This window comes from Ischnura elegans, chromosome 9 (assembly GCF_921293095.1).
Source record: "Ischnura elegans chromosome 9, ioIscEleg1.1, whole genome shotgun sequence".
NCBI lineage: Eukaryota > Metazoa > Arthropoda > Insecta > Odonata > Coenagrionidae > Ischnura > Ischnura elegans.
In genome coordinates, this window is record NC_060254.1 from 99,192,345 (window position 1) to 99,218,033 (window position 25,689).

General features: G+C 38.0%; 1 protein-coding gene across 8 annotated transcripts in view; it reads left to right on the forward strand.

Annotated features, from left to right (window-relative positions):
* LOC124165227 (lachesin-like) overlaps nt 1–25,689 on the forward strand; it is an 878,935-nt gene that overhangs the window by 639,501 nt on the left and 213,745 nt on the right. For all 8 annotated transcript variants that reach the window (XM_046542522.1, XM_046542529.1, XM_046542528.1 and 5 more), the window contains one exon: nt 260–445. In XM_046542522.1, the coding sequence (XP_046398478.1) occupies nt 260–445 (186 nt within the window). The remainder of the gene's footprint in view (nt 1–259; nt 446–25,689) is intronic.

The following is a 25,689-nucleotide window of genomic DNA, read 5'->3' on the forward strand; positions in this document are numbered from 1 at the left end:
TTTGTATATTATCTAATAGCAAAGAAAATCAACCATGTGGTATGAAAAATAAGACGGTTATCGTGCTAAAGAAAAGCATCTACAGCGGTGCTTAAAGGTATTTAGGGCCCCAAGTTGTTTTAAAACGGTACTTCCTTCTTAATTTTTTAGCAACGCCATCGTCAATTCAAGCCGCTTAAGACGAGGCCAAAGGCTACCATTTATAATTATGAATGTGTTGAAGACTGTGTTAATAAGCACATTTTTCTCTTGTTTTCAGGTGGCGTGGATTAAGTCGGACTCGAAGGCCATCCTGGCGATCCACAACCACATGGTGGCGCACAACCCGCGCCTCTCCGTCACCCACAACGGCCACAACACCTGGAAGCTGCACATTGAGAACGTCCAGAAGAATGACTCGGGCACCTACATGTGCCAAATCAACACGGATCCCATGCGCAGTCAGGTGAGTCCCTCGCTCACATTTTTGAGGGCGACCGCTTCATTCAGAGACAAACCGTTGCTGCTAAGTGTTTTTAAGGTAAAATGAATCGGATTTATGTAAAATAGCTTTAAAATTTTTTTTTCCTTTAGGTTCTACATTTAATCAAATTACCCATATCATTTCTCACTGGTAATCCAAAAGAAATGTAAGTTTTTGTGTTCTTGGCACTGCAAGAGTTAAGTTGGTATGAAGCAGTAAAACCTCCTTGGCCTCTATTATCCTCCTCAGGTTCGAATGCTCCTAAAGACACGAATGTCTTAAAAGTCACTCCATTTTTAGTAACTAAAGTAAGAGGTTAAAATGGCCTATATTTAATTTTGCAGCTTGTATGTTCGCCATATAAGTGATAACTTTACTATTTGAACTGTCGTCAACTGCATGATAGCAGATTCGATGTTCCACATCAAATAATTCTCAAAGATATTCGTAAATGCCATTAAGGTAACCCAAACCCCTATCATTACGACAAAAGCGTTTTGCTGCAAGCGCCGCAGTTTATGGAATATTTAGGCGAAAATTCAATGTACATATTCGGTTTTCCATATCAGATTTCATTTTCTGAATTACGCATGAGAGTTTTGGTTAACGTATGATTGTGCTAAAGAATTGCCCTACTGGGTTGCCTTAATTACTTTAAATAAAAAAAATTATTATTATTGTAATCTACGTAACCACTGGTTACAGTTGAAGATATTACCTGCATTGAGCTGGCTGTGATGAATGATCTATCTAAAATTTTGAAAGTTCTGATTTTTAAACTTTTATTTTAGTGTACACCATTACCAGGGAAAATTCTGTTTTTATATCTTTATCGCCTTAAAAACAGTGCATTTAAGGCCTTCACAGCTGAGAAATCCAACGAATACAAATGTATGACCATCACTAATACCCATGACTTGGATAGTGGGAATCTATCTGGGTGGAACACGAACCCGCGTCCGTCGGTTCGACAATAGAGGACTTCATCTCATAACCACCGAAGCCGACAAGTCGGGAAAGAATAAGGAAGGAAAAGAATCTACGACACTGTTTAATCTAGCTAATGTAACATCACCTCTATTAGAGTGCCTGTGGTCAATAATTATTGTGTATTTGTATTAGATTGTCAGTGATCCAAAATGTATGATGAACTTTGAAAGCTCTGTTTTTCAACCTCTCATATCGGGGTTGACACACTCCATAGGGAACAATTTCTTGCGAAATATAAAAAAAAGAATCAGGGTGTGCTTCGACGTTTTCCTCGGATGGGGAGACCAGGAAATTCAAGCGAATTAATTAAAACACGCGAGGTTGCAGCAGGGGATGGAATTCCTTCGGGTAAATTGTTATTTCAAGACATTTCGGGAAGGGAGGGGGCTTACGCCATTGCCCGCTCTACCTACCCGTAAGAACCTAAGGGAACCTCTGTTCAGGGAAGGGGAGGAAGTCTAGGAGGAGGAGATTCTCTGCCCGCGGCAGCGGCTGCAAAGGAATTCAAAGCGACATTCTTCAGATCCTCTTCCTTCAAGGAGAAGAGAGACTCAAGTGATCTCCTGTCTGGAGATTCTTGTTGGTCGTGTTCGTCGTCGGGGAGAGAATGCGTGGAGATACAAGTGAGGAGCCTAGGTATAGCCTATTCTCGCGGTCGTCTTCTGTTATTTCCCGCCATGCAATAGGACGGCCTTCTTTAAGGCACGTGACCCAAAATCATCCTTACTTTTATTTTGGATTATGTCCCGCTGATATTGGCTCGCGCATCGTGACTGCTTGGTCAGAATTGGCCCTTGTCGAATATCGTAGCATTGGGTGAAAAAGTCAGAAATGGACCTAATCAAATATCACGGCATTTTTTCAGGACATTTTTTTTATCTAAAAGGAAATCACAGCGTTCCGTATGAACATTGAACACACAGTGATTCCGCACACGAAAGCGAAGTTATTAACGCCTAAGATGAGCTTCGCCTGAAGTTGGAAAAGGGAGCATTTGAAATCAATCGTTTCGGTCGAAATAATGTGGAAGTTCTAGGTAGTATAGAATCAAATCGAAGTTTCTGGCATGTGTAGTGACTAGGTTGGCTCGTTCCTTTGATTTCAGTTCAAATCCCGGTAATGGCTAAGGTTTTTCAGAGACTGCCAAGTATTGGATTAAACTCTTTGCAGTGGATACTTCAAGTACATCTCTCTGTCCGTCGATTTGGAAATTAAGCCGTGGTGACTTTCGTTTAGAGCACACTAATGATGAGGCCAGGTTTTCTATCCACTCTCTCTTTCTTACCCTTCCCGAAAGCGTATATGTCCAAAGAAATCGTTCGCCTCTTCCAAATACCTGCTTATATGTTCAAATCCGCTACATCAACTAATTGTTTGCGAAGTCCTACTCGTTTTTGTACTCGGAATTCTTGTGTGTTATCAATGTTGCTTTATGATGGGTAAGAGAACTAGAAAAATGGCTGAGGAACACCTCCAATGTTACGAATAGCATTTTTTTATAAAACTATTCCTTTATTCCAAGAAGATTTCACGTAGCAGTCTCACTCAACAAATCTTAGGGCATTCCAAAGAAAACTAAGATTAGATAGTATAACTAGTTGAACAACAAAAATAAACGTATAAATGCCAAAGAATGAACTCTGTTAAGTGTTCTTGTTTGAAAGCTGGCCTCAAATATCGAAAAACGAGGAGTCTGTGAGTTTCAGCGCAATTCCATTTTCGTAGACATTATTAATCAATAATAAATTATAAATTTTGCCCGTGAACGGAGAACTTGAAATCTATCTTTTCCGGCTGGAGCAATTGCTTCACGCGATTCCCCAAAAGTTCACAAACTCTCTATTAATAAATTGTGAAATCTATTGTTAAAAGATGCTGCCGTTAAATGCATTAGCTATTGGCCGTAGAAATCACTGATAATTACGATGACTATCATGGTCCTTGCATGATTGTTCTGCTGGAGATTTTTCTCTTTAGATGTTCGTTTAATACCATGCTGAAGTCCTAATCCTGACAGACGGTCTACCCGAATAACAATACATTCATATGTGAATATTTGCACCGATTACTCTAGAAACAGTATCCGACATATTGGAAGAACTCGTCTTTCGAGGCCATAAAAGTCGTAAAAAGACCGTTGGGTACAGTTTCAGATTAACCCTCATATGGATTTACAAAATTAGTTACGTCGTTGGATTCTCGGCGCCGCAGCGGCGCCGCGTCATTTTTTGCTATTATCTTTCAAAGTTAGCCTGAATTTACAAGTTTTCCGATTGATAATGGTAAATACATCTATTATCTTTATTTCTTACCGTGTTTTGCTAGATTTAAACCCTTATTGTTGAAGTTATAACAAAAAATCTTGAACGCTGCATTCTTTTCCATTTCTTGCCGTAATGCTCTTTATTTCAGTTCCCTTTGTTTGTTATTTTTGAATGAAAGTTTTAATTTCATGTGTTATTGTTGTTTGAAATATTTTTATGATATGCAGAGCTCGACAAACTCCGCTTTTTAATGTTTATATTGTTTATAATTTTATGTATCTAAATACTAAAAATGATGACCGAATAAAATTCGTTTATGCCTATATTACATAATTTTGCTTCACTACGTCCACCCATTTGTTATATCTTTGCAGTGTATATAGAGGGATAAGTTATTAAACGTTAATAATGGAACAGATGTAGGTTAAGTGAGAAGAGACGAGTGTTACTTTCATGATTTTTACTAGATTCTGGCGATCAAGACAAATCTTACGAATATTCTGGGAGCTTATGTCCTGCATTAAAAAAATCAAGTCTTATGGGTTTTGAAATATAAATAATATGGGATGACAAGCGACGTGTCAAAGAACCCTAAGCTTCTTTGGAGTTGAAGCTAGAAGAGTCGGTACTCTTTTCCTACCACGGAGCCCTATTCCCCCACTGGGGACGTGTAGCCCAAGGAAAAGGTTTCCTTAGATATGGACGGGTAAATGTTTTGCGTGGGAGTGCATCAGATTAGGTTTTACTCCTGGATTGGTGGGAAATCCAAAAAAAATAAATTCTTAGAAGTATGTGTTATTGGTGGTAGGGGAGAAGGAGCAGCTGCCTTTTTTTCGTCCAGCTCTGCGTGAGAAACCGATGAAAGAATGCTTTGGGGTGACAAAAATACCCTCACTTTGGAAGGACTTCCCTTACATTTTCTTTCCGTTTTCTTTCTTAGCGTTTCACTGACCCAAACATTGAGACTGTCCATACCTTCCCACTAAGCTCCCTTATTCGTTATTCACCACCTTCTTCCCCCCACCCACAGAACTTGATTGAACTTCTCTCCACCCTAATGACCCACCGAGCTAGACCTTCTCGGAATGAAGGGAGGGCCACCGCGGGGCGTTTTGACAAGGCTTTTGTTCCCTGTCCCTCATGCAGCGATGGAAGGAAGAAGAAAAAGCATGCTTTTGTATCTAATTGCCTCCTTGCACTCCCAACCTTTTCCGCAATAAGGATTTTCTACTCCTACCTGTCCTAACGATCTGGGTATTCCCCGATCCTTGGCAGTCGACACACTACCACCACTTCACCTCAAAACAACCTCTTGGCATTCCTTCTCCTTCCTCCTCCTCACTCACCCCTTTACGTTTGTAACACCCCCAATGCATAAAACATCTGTGCATTTCAGTACACAAAGAAACGAGAAATATGTTCACAAATTTTCACCTCACGGTAAATTGTCTTTTCACCTATTCATAATGAAACGATTTTTACCATGTGAAGTCTAAACTCATCGTCAGGAAAGAGAAATTATTTTCTATCACACAATTAGTTGGGTAGTTATCTGGATTTCACCCCAATGGTAAACTGTCACGTCATCAGTAACTGTATTAACGTTTGCAATTTTGTATATACAATCTTAGACGCAAAGGGATTTTTTTTCGAATGAAAGGTACAAGACATATAACAATAACTGTGCGATGTGTTCTTCACGGTAGTCGGTGAAATTTCTGAATCTCCAGGCAAGTTACAGTTACTCATTCAGCGAGAAATACTCACACAACGGTGAGGAAGCATTATTCTACGAATTCGGATAATGCATTGTGTTAAATTTTTCTTAGAATTGCGGCTTGGAGTAATTCTGAACAGAGTCACCCTAGGATGTACCCAAAGGCGACTATCACCACGGCAGGTACGTGGGCGCGGAGCGGAGAAGGTTCCCAAGCAAAACTAAGTCGGAAGCCACGGAAAAAACGAGGAAAACTTGGCTAGCCATGAGTTTCTATGAATAATTCTTGCGAAAAGATGAAGTTTTGTCAATGAACATTACAACGAAGCAAACATAATGATTCTTAGCTAAAAGAGGAAGCACAATTGGTATTGTAATATTTTCCTTTTGTTAAACAATTTCACTTGGTTTATAAGTTAAAAAAATAAATAATAGGATTATAAATGTATTATTGCATTTCATATGTAACATAATTGCTTTGACATTAGCGTTGAGAGTGCAGACCCTGACGTAGCGACAAGGAAATTCTCGGCCCAAGCAAAACTAAGTCGGAGGCCCATGAAAAAACAACTTTGACTAGCCATGAGTTTTTATGAATAATTCTCGTAAAAAGATGAAGTTTTGTCAATGAACATCATAACGAGGCAAATAGATTGATTCTTAGCTAAAATAGAAAGCAAAATTGGCATGGTAATATTTTCCTTTTGTTTAACAATTTTATTTTGTTTATAATGTTTAGAAATATAAATAATATGATTATAAATATATTATAGCATTTCATACGAAACATAATTGCTTTGACATTAACATTGAGAGTGCAGTCAACGACGTAGCGACGAGGAAATACTGAGCGCCGCAGCGGCGCCGAAAATCCAACGACGTAACTTTTTCCATTAGAGGCCAATAAAATGTAAACTATAGACACTACGCTAACAAAATTTTATATTTAGACGCACAAAGCAGAAAAAATAGACTACTGAAAATTTCAAAATGATTCATTGGAATGGAAAATTTTTACACCACTTTTAAAACCACGAGCGCCGCTAAGGCGCAGCGAATCCATATGAGGGTTAAACAAGTTATTTTTTAAATGATATTTCTCTTTATGTGTCAATGTCAGTCAAAAGTATAAAGGTATTACATCCTTAAAGCCCAGACATTCAGTGCGATACAACTAGCATTTGTTTCTCTTTCATTGGCCGAGTTTAAACTCCATTGAGATCCACTTTATGTCGTATTCTCGAATTTTGAAACGTGGGAAATTGAATGCACCACTGGGTTTTAAGGACATCTCTGAAGCGCGCCTGTGGAATGGAATGTCTAATCCTTGGCTATATCTCTTCGGGTAAGCCCTTCTACAATCGTCAACGTAGAAGCACTTTGACATTTCGTCGCTCATTCGGATTCACGCTGGACCACCGTTTCACACATCCAAATTTCAATGCTCAAACCCATTCTAAAGGTTCTTCGTAATGCCTAGGAATGAGTAACGGTAAGCACCCGTTGGGATTCTATGGAATTCAAAAAACAAAGAAGGTACCGAATTATTACTAACTGTCATTCACTACTGCAAGTAAATTTAAATTCGATCTTAATGACAATATTCTCATCTTAAATCCTCGGATCAATGTTTTCCCTTAGTCGTTAATGACATGCCATTAACTAGAAATTGGTCATGCTCTGAATGTATTGAGAAAAATATTTTTCTGAGGATTTTACCTCTGAATTTCCTGTAATTTCCTTTTACCAAGCAAATGTAAAGTGAATTAAAATAATCAGGGAGCAAAATAATCAAATGCATTGTTTTTCACTAAAAATTCCTCCTGAAGTAAATACCTGGAATATTCTGGATACTTCATAATAATATCACACGTATTCTTATTTTTTTGTTGCTTTCAATAGATGTAAACAATAGTGGAAATAAAACATCTAAGGTTTACTAATCCCACCAATCCTTCTTAGTTTGCAAACTTATCACCCTAGGGAAATTTCATGGCTGCTTCATAAAATTATTATTAGTCTGTATTCACTGAATCAATGAAAGGTACAATGAGTGCGAAGAAAATAAGCATAGGAACATTTGAAAAAATACAAATAAACTTATATTTTATCTGGCATTGTCCAGGATATAGGTTAATGTATCGATGAAAAAAATGAAGTGGACAGACTAGTGTTTAATAATTTATCCTTTGGCTTAATCTTTGGTCAAGACTTTAAAAACGGTGATAAAATTGGTAAATATTTTATATTTAGCAATTTATCATTTAGATCTTCTATATCTTCCATTAAAATTTAATATCTTACCGTTACATAAAATGAAGAAACCCTAAACTTCTGGAAATATTAATATTGGTGTCATTTAGTCTGCATTTCATTTCAGTGCAGCCAGAATCGTGCGGAAATCAATGAAATTAGGGAGAGATCCTCACATTTTATGATATTTTTTCCCGAAAAATTATTCCCGTTAGGTATTCCCAAAAAAATTATATGATTTAGGCATTTAATGATTTCTAAATTTTTTTTTCCTATGTGCCAAACTGGCGTTATCAATTCAGTGTCCGCATGAAGTGTAGGAAGGGATGGGAGGAGGGAATTGAATAGGGACTGTATGTGGGGTTGTTGGACTCTCCGTGCTCCCGACTGATAGAGACTGGATTAGCGGGTGAGCTCGCTCAGAGGCTAGGCCGTAATTAGCGCTAAGGCGACGGAGGGGGTGAGGTGACGGAATGGCTAGATTAGGGCGAATTTGGTGCGCCTGATCACGTGATCCTCCTTTTTTATAAACTCCCCACCGCTCCTCTTTCACTCCTCCTCTTACTTTTGCTGTGAATGTGCGGCGAAGATTTGCCTTTTAGAGGATTCCGACGGTCTTGGTTGGTTGGGAAGAGTGGAAGAATGGGAATGATGTGTGAAGCCCAGAAAGAGGAGATAAAAAACTTGAGGTAACTTATTTTTCCGTTTTCCAAGAGAATTCAATGGAATGTAAAAGCGAATAAGTTGCCAAGGTATTGCTAATCGTACTCTATTTTACTCAAAGTAAATCAGTAAATTATACTTCTGACTTATTGACTCCGTTCTCATCTTACTTCCTCTTTCACCCGGCTGATAACCCGAGAAGATTTTCTCACGAAATTTACCAAACACAATTCTTGCTATTAATTATAACGTTTTCGAATTGAGAGTACTCATCAAGCTACTGGCATCAAATGAAGAAAATTACGGAATATTTTTACTCACAGACTGAATTGACAATTATCGCTAGCATCAGATGAGAGGCGCAATGTACGTATGTACTTTGAATCATTTGTGAGTTTCATTGTTTTATTTTTGCTTGCTATTCGGAAAAAGAGGAGCGTAGAAGCCATGTGGATAGAGCACTTGGTTGCTTATCGTGGGGACCCAGGTTTAAATCCCGGGTGAATCCTCGGGACACCTCAAATCAAAATCCTAGAAGTGAGAGGTGGCTCAGTGAAGAAAATTAGTAACTCTACCCTTAATGCGAAGTTCTCACACCTGTGGATTAGTTCGATGTGAGCTCCACCATCGCCTATCCAAACTAACCGTCGGGTTGAATCACGGAATGTGTAATATGGAAAAAAGGGCCGACTACTGGTATGATTACGACGCGATATGGAGTTCATCAAAGATAGTGGATTGTGGAGACATGGATTGTTATCTACTATTGGATAAGTAACTTGTATTTTCATTTACGAAATTGTCAATTCTTTACAGATTTTCAACTCCCTATTGAATAGGTAACCATGTATTGACGTTTTTAATCAAGAACCACCGAAGACTCGATATGGTGTTACCATTGATTGCGATAGGGAAAAAAAAACATGAAGAGCGAATGAGTATGACTGCCGGCATTCCATTCAGATAAAAGCCGTTGCAGGCGTATCGCGCGATAATGGAATTGAAGAGGAACACAGGACGTTTCAGGGATGATAAACCATGACCTCGACATACCTCCCTCCCGCTCTAACATCCTATCTGCCGAAAAAAAGTACCGCGGATCCCGGAAACGAAAAAAAAATAAGATGGCAAGAGCGATAACTCGGATGCAAGAGAAGTAGAGAGAGAGAGTCAGTTACGAGTTAAACTCAATGGAAATCCGTCAGCGAATGCATGTTGGAAGGATACAATGCGTTTTAGCGGAAGAGCTGGACGCTGTTTAAGCCTACCAATGTTTCATCACTTGAAGTTATTGGACACTATTGTAAAATTACTTCGTGTCATATTCTTAGATTCTCTTTTGTAATATAAACCACGGTTTTTTGAAAAAATTATGACAATATATCTTAATTGACTCTGAAAATGTAAAATATTCATGCACCAAGAGTAAAAGGAATCTGTAGTTCATCACCAAGTCGTTGTGGACTAAGCTCAGCAGGTGCCATTATTAAAATAAGTATGTAATTTTTAGCAATATTATCTATTTTTTAAAGAAGTAATCAATTCCAGTTCTCAATGTACGAATAAATATTCAATTTAAATATCCAATATTTAATGAAGTATACAATACCAATACACGATAAAATATATAGTGAAACAATATATTCGTTGAAAAAAAAGTAATGAATGCATCCCTATTTCAGCTCAACTACTGTTTGTTTTGAATAATATCATTCTTCACTCAACCATATTTTAAGTTTTACCTTTAAGTCGTTTCTTGAAACTCTTTAAGTCGTATAATTTACTTAAGGTATGTCATATCTGATTAAATTCTTTTTGCACTAACACTTTGAATATGTTAAATTAAGTAATTTATATCTGCAATTCTTTGGTACTTTGCGACTTGATAATGATTTTTTTCTATTCCTTGAACTAAGCGTTCAATATTTTATTTTTGAATTTATTTTTAGAATAACTTAACACTTACCATTATGCATTATTTCTCCTAATTAGCATTAATGAACCTCATCTTGCCCTTTGGAAAATATCCACATCTGCCTGACGTGCAACGCACTTACTTAGGCTCTCATTGTTGTTGTATTTAAACCAGACTTCCCCTCTATTTTCAAAACTTTTCCGATTCTGAAGTACAAGATTCAACAATCTTGCTCTTAATGCTAAAATTAAATACATTATCGACGTATTATTTAAGTATTCTTGCGTAGTTTAAAGGCAGTGTTAAGAAATGCAGCAATAATTTAATCAACTACGTAGAGATGGGCGGAAAAATTTTCATGTAGCCAGCACTATACGTAGTGGCTGTATGATTTCAGGCATCCTTTACTTAACTAATTTTATTATAATTTAAAGTAGTTTAATTTCATACATCCATCCATAAACTGGTATAGTAACGCTGGTGTTTATGCAAAATAGCCTAAAATTTGCATATCCAAGGAAGCCTGTGACATTTTAAAATATTCCGGGTCTGTGGAAACCATCATTGATTTTCAATCCTATTCAAATTATAAATGTCATTTTCAGCTCAATTTTTGAGTAAGTATTTAAAGCACTCTACGTGTCCACGGAAAATTCAAAAACTCTTTCTCACATGAAACTCCGGCGTTATCCTGATCTCTGGGCCCAAAGATTTATTATTTTAATCCATTACTTGTTATCGGAATCATTCGCATCAGTTCAATATCACATTCAGATGTAGATAGCTCAGTAATTCCTAAAGGCGATTATAATAGGCATTTTCTGATTAAAAAAAATTATTCCCAGTGGATGATGTAAAATTTTCACTGTATCAAACAAAATGCACTTATTTAATGTATACCTATGCATTATGGAAATCGTAAATCTGGGCTGCATGGATCCTTAAGGATAATTTGAGCACATTACGCAAATTACGTTATTTATCTTGCGAGTCAGCAGAAATAAATTTGACTCCTAGTTGCATGACTTCTAGGAAAAATAGAGGTCTGAATAGGGACACATACAGATACTATCTAAATTTTTATGTCGGGTTGAAGTATGTAAGAATAGAGAGCGGTTCCTCGTTTTCCTTTAATTTAAATGTAGTGCATTGCTCAAAGCCATGCCAAAGATGACCGTATGCACAATTTCTCGCATCACTCTGGGAAAAATCAAATCATTGTTAAGAGCTTAGTGAGGTTATTCAGCTCACAATCGTAAACATACGGACAATAAGATATTCACATTAATCGTGTAACTTGAAAAACTAGGCAGCCTGGAGGTCAAACCACAGATTATTGTTTTTTTGTCCCTTTGCTGGCCACGATAGCTATTTACGGTTTTCTGTAAAAAAATAAGGGTTGTGGGGGAAACAAAAAAAGTGCTGGTATTAATACTGGCACTGAAGCTTCGACTGACTGCTAGTAAGTATGATTATACATTATACTAAGATATCTTCGGATACTTCTTATGGTTACGGGTTATGGGAGTTTTCATATCTGTTTTTTTACGCATATACAAGCGGAAACACGGTGGAAGTTTACGTTAAGTATCCAAAATAGAGGAGGGAGGCGCCATGCCGGCGAAGTTGGAAAGTAATCCACACCGTGGCGCCGACGCCAACGCCGAGTCAGCCGACAATATGATCGTGTATCACCCAGAATATACTAAATAATAGAATGTTCACTCGAGATTAACCCTTATCCACCCAGAAAACTTGAAACTTGCAGCAGGGAAAGCTATTTTATACACGTTGCTCATACGGTCGTCTCTTGTAATCCAGTAAAATATTTTGGTGTTACATGAACTTGTTTCTTCAGAATGGACCGCAGCCATTATTCTACACTGGGTGGTGACAAGGTGTTGTTCATATTCAAGGTGTTGTTCTGGGTGGTGACAAGGTGACATATTGTGCTGTTCAATTTCTACGAGTGAACTTGGTAGAAAGGGTTAATCTTCAGGACTAGCCAGCCTATTTTTAGATGCAGGAAAGTTAAAATAATCTCTGCAATGTCATTTCCTATTTGCTTTCACGATGCTTGCATGTAATTTACAGGCAGTAGGCGTCCACACTAAATTTCCAACTCGCTCCTGTCTCCTTTCGTCAGTGAGTTTATTTCCACCGGTTTCAAAAATAAAAATAAATAATTTGACTTGATTATTTGAAGATTCAACAACAGATTAGTGACAAATCGACAGCAAAATGGATGGCGGGTTTTATTCAAGAGCCTCATATGCTCGTGAGCAACGGTGAGCTGAAATGGCATTTCAGCTCACCGCGGTCAAATGGCTACTTTGCTCGGAAATAGGTTCCCCAAATATTACGCCGTCCGATTATTACTTGTTCTGTTATATGGCACGTGGTCTGGCTGATCTGTAGTTACGTTTATACAAACACACCAAAAAATGGCATGATTCGTGGGTAGCCTCAAAAAATGAATACTTTTACCGTTACGGTATTGGCCTCTTCCACATTGATGGGGAAAAGTTGTAGGTAGCGATGGATAATACTTTGAACGATTCATTTATAACCATTTTTTCACGATAAGGTTGTATTTTCTTTAAAAAACAGCGAGAACTTAGTTGTGCACCTAATATAATAATACTTAATAGCCTAAGGAGCAGGTGAAATCGCTCTTTGCTGGATCGCTCCAGGGCCGTTTGACGCCATGCAAGGAGGTCTATGCACAGCACATAAAACATCATGTAAGTGTTATACTAGTCTAATAATGGTGCTTTAAACTTTGAAGATATACCTCTGAGCCATGTTCAGAGTCAATAATGTTTCTTCGCACATGTGACTGTCAGGCTCATTGCGCTTTAGCAATTCCAGTATTGTGCCTGACGAAAGGTTAAATAAGAGGCCATCGAGTTTTCTCCAATGTGAAAAGGTGAAGCTGAGGTGTTCCAGGGTAGGTTTTTCCGGGATAGTATGCAGTGAAAAGGGGTGAAAGTGTGGAAAGGATAATGCGGGCGTGGTGAGCAGGGTGCCATCACGGGGTGCGTTGACTACGGCGCACCCCTGGATGTTCGGAGAAGAAAAGGCGGCTCGGACGAGAGAAGAGACTTAAGAAGACGGATCGCAGCGGATGTGTTTCGCGGTGGATTGTGGGAAGGCATTGGAGAAAGGGGGTGAAAACCATTCGCTGGCTTGGAAAAGCTTAGCGAAGATGGAGAGGTAGGCATCTGAGGAAATGTTAGATGGGTCTGCGACTAGGGGCTGCGAAGTGTGCGGCTGGAAAATTACACCCTAATTCAGAAGAGTACGTGTCCTTCTCTCAGTCTTTCAAATGTTTTACAGCCCATTATCTTATTCAACAATTTCCCATTGAATTTAAAGATTCCATCAGTGAGCATGGTGAAAATTGAATTATAACTATCAGTTTTTCATCATTAAATGCTATTGGATAATAACGGTGGCAATCATAGCTGGGGTTGGGTAGATTGCAGGCATATAAACCGAAGATAATATATGGTTACTCTTTCATATTTTCACTCAGTGCATATTTGATATCGTTTCAGGCAAATATTTGGAGTTATTATTGAAGTAAAAATAATTGAATCGTGAGGATCTATTTCATATTAATTTTAGCATTAGTTTTAAAATTACTCATTGGCAGTGACTCAGTTTCTATGATTCAATGTTAATTATTTGTAACCAGTTAGGTATTACCCTCGCCCAAAAAAGGGACGTGAGTCTAATATTTTAGTAGTGATAATATGTAGTTTTAATAATTTTAAATTTATTTAAAGTTATTTCCCTTAGCCTCTATTTATGAATTGCACTTAATTTTTTTGATGTTATGTAACTTAAGATTCTGAAAATGTGAAAAACTACGTTTGCACAAGATAACGTCGGATTCAAAGAAAAATCCCTATCATTGACCCTTTAATTTTAGTCCCAGTTCAACTGGCTTTATCCTAAAAGCGGTGTATGAATTTATAATTTTTCTACCAGTTATCTTATTATGTTCAAAGGCGTTCACTTATTACAGTTCTATGCTAACATCGCGGAAATTTAGTTGTGGCTTGTGCATTTAAATACCTAATTATGGTCGCAATTCGAAGTCTCAGCGTTTCGTTCTTTCGATAAGTTGGATTTTAATCGGATTATTATTGAGAATAATATATTTTTAATGACGTCATAGTCAGGGGTGGATTCAGTACCAAATTTGGTGAGGGTCATCCTGGGTCCGGGGAGTATGGAATGACCCGCGGTAGTGAGGGACGATTTCCCGTTTAAATTTTTTTTTAAACCCATTTTTGACGCATTTTGGAGATTAAAATTACATTTTTATGGCTAGATACAGTTAAAATTGAAAACTTTTTAGATATTTAAGAAGTTTATCAATAGAGAAAAAATAAATACCCTACTTTTATTTTAAAATAAATATAAAATAATGATGTTTCATGCAACAGAAAACGTGAAAAATAAAATTGGGGTGGGGGTCATGACCCCGCTGACCCCCCTAAATCCGCAGCTCGTCGCAGTCAAGTTACTTTTTTCTGCCCTTTAAGGCCGCAAATAACCCTACAATCTAAGATAATTTCTTGACAAGTCAAGTACCTATACTTTGATGTTTCTGGAGCTATTATTAAAATGGAAGATGTCGGCATGCCTTCCAAGTATTTGTTCTTTTTCACACGGACCTATTGCAAGCCATCGTGTGTAACCCGCGAGTATGTGTCGCTTGCATAGCCCTTATCTTCGCTTCTGTATGGCGTGCCAACGAAGTCGCCTCATAGCCTCTAACCCTGTTCTGCCTTCATAAGCCTTCCGCGCTGACCACAGGCTCCGCTTCCATGGCCATAAATTTGTTGCATTGTTGCCGGTATCCGGGCCAAACAAACTGCTATTTTCGAGCTTGCTTTTCTTCTCACTTGAAAATTTTATAACAGCGCCCAAACCAAATTATTTACCTTCCTAGTTGTCTTACGTGAACGTTGTTCGCTCCCGAAAATATTTATTCTCCCTAAGAGTAGGCGTTTAACATTTGGCAAATAAGAGAAATGGACACATTAAAAATGTTATATTTGGAGTCTAAATGTAGAGTTGGTTTCCAATCTTGATGATCCTGTATCTTGTATGATGTTGGGCACGTTATGGTGGAAGTTCTTAATATTAGTCAAATAAGACATTGCAATATATCCACTGAGTTTTATTATGACACTACGCGTTTCGTCGTTACAAACACACTTGATATTGTTGTTTGTAACGACGAAACGCGAAGTGTCATAATAAAACTCAGTGAAAATATTGTAATGTCTTATTTTACTAATATTGATGATCCTGTTTTTTTTACACAACAAGTGATCTTTTTAAGAGAAAGCTCTTTTGTCATTGTGCATTAAGGAAAGTGGATTTGAGGTGCACTTGGACTGGTGAGATTTTGGAAAATTTTTCATATATTTTAATAATTCTGGCATGAGTGTTCTCTATACCTGGCCCTTAATTTTTAGTTCAATGATTAACTCGGAGACAGTTTCGTTATGCAATTGTGAGCGGCTGTAGAAGCGGTACCAATTGAAAGTTACAATTTCTTTGGAGTGTAGTGGGTACTCTAAACTTATGCTATTTCGCAAAAGGATAAATCCCCCAGACTAATGGATGACTACTCTCTCAAAACGGAGTAAGCTAACTGGCCGAAGAACATTGTTAAGAAAATGACTAGTTCCTTTTCTTCTGTTATATTCAAAAGAAGGGATTGGGAAAATCGCTCCAAGTATGAGGTGAAATATTCTCCCCCAACCGCAAAATGATCAACACTACCGATGACTTTTCGGCCATTTTCGCACAAACGCAGAAAACTATGACTCTACGCCTATTTTGGTATTTTCCTCATGGACGGAAACACCAGGAATACGATACCATTTCTAGATGCACCTGGATTCTTGAGAATTCAATGTTACAATCATTGTCACATTGGGGTGTTCCTTATTTTTAGAGTTTTTGAATTTATTTTGGGACACCCCACAGTTTTGTTCCATTTAGTGAAGACATTAATCATGAAAATTATCAAATCGTTATCAATTCGCTATCAAATATCAACATGCGATCGCTCAGCAAAAACACCATGCAAGCGACAGGCGGGTACCGCTCGTCCTCCGCACCGCACGTTCAAGTAATTTCTGACCGTAAGCTGTCAGTTTAAGGTTAGTGGCAATCTCATTAACTACACTGCCTCAATTGATTCTCCCGCCAAGCGAGCACTGCGGAGAGAGACAGCCAGAAAACTCTCCGAATGTCTTCAGCTTTGAAAGTGTCTTGACCACTATACGGATAAAAGAGAAATTTTTGCATTTTGGGTAGTGTGTGAAACGTAACGTCCAATCCCATTCAAAACAAAAGAAGAGATATACTGACCACTGGAAGTGTTCTAATCCATGACAACGCTCGTCATCTCAGCGTTGATTGAGCCCAACTGCTCCTAGAGAAATTTCAATGGAACATTTTCGATCACCCGCCGTGCGATGCCGACCTAGTAATGTGTGGCTTCCATCTTTTAGCTGAAATGAAAATGTGGCTTGGTGGGAAGCGTTTTTAAACGGGCGAACAGCTTCAGGACAAAGGCAAAATTTATTGGAATTCATATGCGGCAATATCCTATGAAGAAGGCATAGTAAAGCATTTCCTCGGGCACGACCAAATCCTCATTGCCGAGGCAATAATTATAATAATAATAATATATAATTTATTCCATTTACAATCAAATATTACATTTTAGAACATACTTAAATAATTTTGGAATATATAGGTACCCCTTTGAATAGTTTTGGGGCTACCATCTTAAACTTTTTACATAGGTCTGGTGCTAGCACACATGAGAAGTAAAATTTCTTTGTATTCAGTTATTTGTTCTATTGCCGATTGCATTCATTATTACAAAACATATTTCAAATATTTGGACAAGGATAACTATTTTTCTTATTTTTCTTATATAAACGCATAATTACATACATAGAATATACAATATACCTTTTATTGTAAACTTTTTAACCCACCTTTCTTAGTAGAAACTCTACTTCCTCACACCTCATAAGCCATTTTTTTTACAGCGGATGCAAATCCCCATCTTTTTTCCATTTAGAAAAGACACCACAAGTGTGCTAAATGCTTACCTGTGAAATAAGTTCTAATCAATCATTTCGTCTTCTGTTCGTGGCCCAAAAAAGTCCTTCGTATGTTAAAGAAACGCCTACATCCTACCCCTCTTTCTGTCTGAACATTGAATTCTATGAAAACCATATTTATGTTTATAAACTAACAGCAAGAAAATTTTTCATGCTTCGTTTTGAAAACATTTCTCTTTATGCTATCAATCGGCTAACATCTTATCAATCGATACTTAGAGGTGATAACTCATATCCTGATTAAAAAATACATTTACGGCAGTATTTCTCCCTGTGACCTCATTATTCATTACTCGATCGCTGATAACGAGGACATCTTCAGATTCGGGTGGAATATTTATCCACATAATTAATGTTTTAACCAGAAGAGGAAAAAGTTCTTCGAGGATATTTGTCTTCTTAAACTTAACAAATATTAAAAGTTTAATGACTTCAAATTTTAACATTATGTGCATTTATATTGGTCAAGATTGTTTTTGCTCTACTTGCGTCTGAAAATTTATTGAAATATTTTTTTCTTTTGACTATTCATAATTTTTGTGAGATTCACGAAATTATATTCGTAATAGACTTAACTGAGGCTGATATTTTTCAATTATTCTTAAAGGAGTTTTATATTTTACTTGGTGCATAAATTTTATTCACTATGATTTGAAACGTTATTCTTAACTTGAATGAAATTGCCGTTTTTGGCTATGTTTTGTGTTTTAAAATTACCTTTTAATACTTGACTGCTATTGTAATTAATATACTCCTCATATTTTTATACAATAAACCGTGGAAATGGAACATATGGGGACAAAACTACGGCTTATATGTTTTTTTATAAATGACCACAATCAAAAAATTTTAAAATTAAATTAAACAAGAGTTCAAGAACAAAGCATATATATTGATAAATCTTAAGAGTTATTTTCCCAGAGTGTGCTACTGGTTCCTTGAATTGAGTTTCAGATTATTTCGTTTTCAGTCATTTCCTCATAGGCGTCATCACGCACAGTGCCAATCCTGCAACGGTTAAAGGTGGTGAACATTTTTGGACTAAAAATTGGATACATTTCCAATAACGTGTGCCAAACTCGAGCGTTTTCTCTTTTGTGTGTGTGTATGTACCGAATAACAGCAGAATCTGGCGATGCGAGCCGAAAACCCGCGAGAATAATAAAAAAAACTCGCAGTATCGGAAAACTACAGAATGCAAACGTTATTCGCATTCTTTCTGAAAATCTCCGCTCGAGTTTCCCACTCTTACCACAGCTAGCAACCTAGCGACACTCCGTGGGGGGGGTTTCAAAAAGCATTCTTATTATTTTTGTGACCTTGATGTCATGTAAAATAGCCACGCGCAAATATTTCGTGACGGTACTTCGATGAACTCGTGTGGAATGTAGCTTGTTGCGTCAACGGGATCATCAAACACGCAAGAAACACACGGAGGTAGAGGAGGGAGAGGAATCGGGACAAGCCAGAATCCTTGACAGAAGAGCCGAGAGAAGCGAACGAATTCATCGCCTTGAGTTACCACGTATATTAAAACTCGTGGAAAGGTAGTAGTGCGCCGCGGGAACACCGCTGGCGCTGCTGTTGAGCGGGACCTTCGTTACGTCCTAGTCGAATTCCAGGCATTTTCTAATATAGTCGGAGACGTCCGGGGCCGGAGAGAAAAAAAAACATGGTAGTACAAAAATGAGAACTCGTGGTCCTAAAGCGGACGGCGAAATATGTGCCCAGCGCGGAGAGGGATCGATAAATGCGTTGGTAAAGCCTTTGGAAGGTGTCTGGAATTTTAGGGTGCCCTGAAAGAGAAAGACAAAAGTAAGTAAGTCTACGTTTCTGGACTAAAAGCGTTTGCTAATACACATTTAACTTCTCGCATTTCAATGACAGTGCTAAGGAAGCACATAGATTAAGGGGCAAACAAATGAATGAATACATTAGTTTTGGGACTAACCGCATTGAAGTTCACGGCGGTGCATAATGATATGTGTGTCATCATCCAGTAGTGCTACTTCTGGTGACACATGTATTCATGAGTTGAATGTGTTCGCGTTGTGACTGATAAAATCACTAAAGGTCTGTTGACTGAATAAGTGTTGTAATTTATTACTCGTGTTACTCATGCATATCATTCTCTTTGTTTTGTCACTAATTATTACATTTAAATAATTTAAAATTTAATTCAATTCCTGAGCCTCCCATCCCATTTGATAAGATTCACGGGATTACATTACTACTAACATAAGTAGGCTTAACTAAGGTTGTTACTTTTTATAATTGTTCCAAAAGCTGTTATTCTAATTTGTGCCATAATTTCATGAACCGGGTTTTAAACCGTTATTCATTAGATAAGTCAAGCTGCGGTTGAACCTACGATACTTCAGATCATAAAATGTCTTACATTTTCAAATTATCGCGCTCCATTGAACTGCCCGATAGGGATTTATCAATTTAGTAGGTATTTTTTCTAGTTGTAAAGGGGATATAATTAAATGAGTCGATGATAAAAAAAATACGGTTAGAGTGCAATTTTTATTTGTACAGACATCACGTCATATTGGATGGGAGGAAAATATACGACCTTCAGCTGTCAACGAATGCGAGCCGATTGAGGGTAAAAACAAAAAAAATCAAAAGCTCCGAAAACGATGATAGAGTTCATGGAGGCCTTATTATTGAGGCTTTCGGAATTTTTGCCATGTTTACCATGAGTCGTGAAAAAAGCGTTCGTTTACTCTAATACCTGTGATCTTGTAAACCAAAGATGGTTTTTGGCCTCGCCAATGACCCACCTACACTCTTCTCTCTCTTCGTTATTTCATGTCTGCCTCAAGTCCTCTTAAATGCGTCAGTACTTGGTTTCTCCAATACAGTCTGTGTCTTTGTAGAGGTCTTCTACCATTGAGTCTACCAATTCATAATCTGCTTATTCATACTGGTGTTTTCCCTTCCCTGCATATAGCGTAAATGTTGACTTTCCATTGTTCCAATTACATCCGGCTTACTATGAATATCTATCAGTTCTTTATTGTTTGGATTCACCACACTCCTGCTTTATAAATAGGTCTTTATATTATCCTTTAGTATTTTTTTCAAACCTTACCAGTTATTTTTCTTTGTTAGTAACCAAATTTCGCAATCGTAGAGTATTATCTATTGTAATATAGTCTTATAGATCCTGGTTGTATTTCTTGTATCTTAAGTAATTTTCTGCTCAGGAGCTTGTTTAGTCCACAGTGGGATCTATCCACTGTTTTAATTCTATGTATAATTACATTTTCGTGTGACAATAGCTAGAAGTATTCGAAAAGAATAAGAAAATAAGCGTATACTGGACTAATAAAGATTCCCTCAACTTTGGAAAATGTGAACAGCGCGAGTTGGAGTCAAAGAAAGGTGATTTGATTTTAAATTGATGCGTCTGCTGGAATTCAAATTAGGCGTTGTCCTACACTGTGAGCCATGCGAATTACACTGTGATCGTTGGCACACGGAATGTATTTCGAAAAAATTATTTTGTGGCTACAAGGAATGGTTCTTTATAACTCATGTTCACTTATTAGTGTACTTAAAAGTCTTAATTTGCGTATAAATATGCGTACTATCATTTGAATTCATGTCAGAATAATACACTGAAGATAACTGAATGAAAGGAGCGATCTCTAAACGGAATTTGCTTTCGCCTTTTCCCTGTTTGAGTGGCAATACCCGTACTTTATATCTAATCCCGGGACGAATGTTTTCCCAACCGTTGCAACCTATGCTTCTTCTCCCCTAGTGGTTGTCCATTGTCGTCGAATGGCAACCATCTAATCATTTTATCGGTAATAAATTACTTTGATATTGTTTCTAAAATAATGAATAAGTCATTTTAGGTATCAATCCTTCAGGACTCCCTAGAATGCTAATGTGCTTATAATTAATCTACAATATTGCATGAGGTGAATAGAGTTGATGTGATGGATTTAGTATTTGTTTCTCACCCCGTGGATCCAGGTTCATATCCGGGTGGTGGCGGAGATTTTTCAAATACTACCCGATCCCTGTGTCTGTAATCTGACCAGTACTTAAAATGCAAGATCTGACGTTATTACGTGGTCCCATTGACGCCTCTCTTTAAGTGCAGGCTGATACCGACGCGGGGTTTGTCCCTACCTCTCTCTGTGGCATAAATATCCTAAGCTGTTGGTATCCACCTTAGAATTCCTACCCATGTTATGACTTGCGGATGTTGTCTTTAACATTCTTCTTTTATTTCCCGGTAATAATGTAGGTAATTAGGTACATTGATGATCGAAGTAAAGAAAAGTCAAATTTCATGGAATATTTATTATAATCATTTGCTCTTAATCTAGCTATTCGACACCAGCATTCCTTGAAATGCCGCGTCGTCATAGAAACGATTGCTCTGGAGACATAGCGTAACATTCGTTTTTTTTGTGACGAATTGCTAGCTCAAAAATTTTTCTGTCATTTTCTAAAATTTCGAGGACATAAATTAGACCATTATAAACTTTTTCTTCCACCTCACACCTTAAAATTTTTCCTCAGAATTATCAAGGATTCATTTATTTCGTAATTGAGAAACAGGAAAGTGCTGACATAGGTGAACTATTTGATCTGAATATTTCAAGATGATTAAGTGAGTTACCTATCATAAAAAAAAGGAAATTTTGGCAACGGATTACTCGCGTGTAATTAATGTAATCATGTCTAAATGTTCAGGGTAAGCATAATATGGGTCGAATTTTTTTATCTTTAAGCATGGTAACTGGTCATAATTCCCGTTCCTTCATCGGATTAGGTATGGCTTCGACTGACTCTGCTGGCGGAGTCGTGCGGGCATCACTCCATTGGGTTGGCTTTAAAGACATACGAATAAAACTCGATAAATTTAGAGCTATGACACAACTCAATTCGCCTCATTTAATGTTGTACATTAATTATAATCACATTCATATTCAATGGAGCCCTGAAGGATTGATCCCTTAAATGAATAAACACGATTCTCGCCGCTAAATGCTTCATGAGAACCGGCATCGATTCGTCTAACATCTAGGAGGTCCACTCTGGAGAAGGAAAAAGGTCGTATAGTCCCTTCTCCTCGCTCCGATATCACCAGAATCTTTCAAGTCCCTCTACTCCCTCCATGCATCTAAGTGTCTCCGCTTGCACTCTCCGCAGCTCGCCACGCTAGACGGAGCCACTTCCGAGCGGCTGACTTTCGAATACCCCCCTTCTACTGTCCGCCCCCCTGGAATTCTGGACAGAAGGCATAGGGAGGGAGAGAGAGAGGGAATCGCAATATTTCGCCACATAACTTTCCGGTTGCGGGGTTTTCGGGAGTGACGTGCGCAGCGGGGGATGTAACGAAGGACGGGGCGAGGAGAGACCGGCGGACGGACGGGTGCGCGGGAAGGCGTCAAAGCGGGGAAAGGCACTCGCTTCGGAGGGTGAGAGCGGTCATTGCGAGCACGGAGACAAACGGAGGAGTCATGAAGTGAACGGTCTCACAGTGACGGCTTGCCCATAAGGATTCTCGGACGCCGACCCTCCCAAATATTTGAAAAAGAAATACCTATTCAATTATAATTATACATCTAATTAACTGAAGTGTTTTTTTAATCGCATGCATCAAAAATGAAGGAAAAACACGCAAAAATAGCGCGAGATTTGTAGCCGTGGGGCGCTGGCCAGAACTTCCCAATCCATCGCCATGCAGTTAAATGAAGAGAGCATGCGCAGAGCGACGTATATAGTGAGTTGACATCGCCGCGCCGGCCGGCGGCATTATAATCTGGCGTCCACTTGGTGCTGCTGCAGTGTTGCAGAATAAAGTATTGGTTTAAATTTTATTATTATAAATATCTAAATAATAATATTTTTAATTAAACAAATAACAAATAGATAGCTTTAAAAACTCACTAAAATACACAAAATATTAAAAATTATTGACCCCCCGGTGAAGTGTGCCCCCCCGAGTATTTGACTCACGAGCCGCCATTGCGGTCTCAGACACGAACACAACTAAGGATGTTTTCGTACAAGGGCGCATCAATACCTCTCAGGCAAATACACCAACGTATGAAGTTCGCCATGAACAAATATTTGTCTTAGCCGGGAATTGAACCCGAATCTCCCGATTGCCGGTCAGGTGTGATAGCCAGTTACAGCACCAACAAGGAGACATCGCCAAAGTGATATTCGGGATCTGGATGCGGGTGTTATTTTCTGAAACTATATATGTAAGGTAGCAAAAGTGTCACGGATTTCTTCCACATGGGCCCGGGTTGGAGAGATATTCGCATGTAAAGATTTCGTGCATTCATTTTTCATTTAAAATCCATAAATTTATATCAAAATAAAAAAATCGCGAAGTAACTAAATGAAAGGAATGGGGATGAATTGTAACAGTGATTTCAAAAATTAGAAGGGAGATAAAATATTGTCGACAATGGGATTCGAACCCTGGTCACCCACTACATGTTTAAGGACTAGCGGCCTAGATCGCGCCGCACAGTGGGCGGAAATCGAGAAAAGCTTGACAAAACTAATATCTCCGTAATTATTCAATGTATGTCCACGATGTTTCCGATTGTCGATTATATTTACCTCCTTAATCCGAATCTAATGTTATTTTTGCTCTACAACAATCAGGGGCTTCTATAAAACAAAATGGCGTAAACAGTAAAAATTCCCTAATTTTAATACTAAAAGCGCTGCCTGTTAGATGCTCAGTTTATTCATACAAGTATGTACTATCAATGACTTAGAAACTTCGATACATAACCGTAAACAACTTTACCGTGTTGTATCGATACGAGGTATTGATATAATATTAAGGATATGGATTTTATCAATGTATTCCACGGAAATTAATGCAAGTATTTCTCGATTATTTTCATTATAAGTTAAAGCCATACTTCTGTATCTGAAATGAATGACTAATGAAATGGAAAGAATGCATACCTGAGTAAATACAGCTATAGGTCTTCGTCATCTGATTCAATCTCGTCTCCATCCGACTCTGCGTTCTCGTGAATCAGAATTCCGTTAATCAGACTGTATTCCTAGCTCCTTTACGTACCTTCACATTTCCGTGATTCGAATCGATTGATGAGGATATTATTGGGTCCGAAGATAGAAGAAGTCTTCGAAAAATATCTTCGGACGATACCATTCTTGAAAATTTTCTGGAGTGCTGCTCCCTGTACCTCCTAATATCCTCGTGCCTCGATTCAAGGGCCTCCTCCAGCAATTGTCCAATGGGTAGCAAGTGCGGGAAATTCCCTGTAAAAATTTCCTAATTTTACTACCTCATATGCATGCGAGAATAAGTACGAATAAGGTAACAAAGCACTCTGCAGACGTTTGGTCACACGTCCTCATCGGGCTCATGGGCGACCGGCGGCAGCGGCGAATTTTCCACTTTCATTGTGCCACAAGAGAGTATGAAAGTTTTTTTGGACAACATTTTTGCCTTTACTTTTGGATTTCACATCTTTCCTAACAAATGGGGTAAAAATAATAGTGGTGGAAACATTATTTGCTTTAAACTGGAGCAAAAACCAAACAGGATAATCCGCGGCTGGGCCGGGCGGCTGCGTTGACTTTTTATACATATTCCATCTTTAAAAGTAAGGCAGCAAGTTGGAGCAAGATTTTTCTTTTGGGTTATATAGACAAGATTCAGGTCTATGTTTCCATATGAATTTTACGATCAAGTCTCGTCGCCGTCATAAAGTTTTTTTCCACTTTATGTCAAAAGTAGTCCAAAAACAATGAACTTTTGAATGTTTAAATATTATATAAAAAATTGATAAAAATATATAAACTATCCAATATAATTTCTAGAAAAGGTCTACCTTTTTAGAAAATATGCTTTGAAATTTATGGAAAACCACAACAACGGCTCACGAGCGAAAGTAAATACTCGATTTTTTCCGAAATTCAGACTTAAAATTTTTTATAACTTTTTCTCGTCTTTAACGGCTTATAATGATTTTATGGGTGAACCAAATATTTAAATAGCCATAGTTCCTTGATCCTTGGACATTATTCTATCGGACTATACCATTTTTGTTCACCAAAAAATTAGTGAAAACTTAGGGTTTTGTCAAGCTTTTTTTCGATTTCCGCCCACTGTGCGCCGCCAAGGCCGTGATGAAAGGGGATTGAGTACTCAAGGGAAGTCATGCTGCTCGTAATCTGTAAGTATATGCGAATATCTCTCGAACCCGGGCCTATGTGGAAGAAAG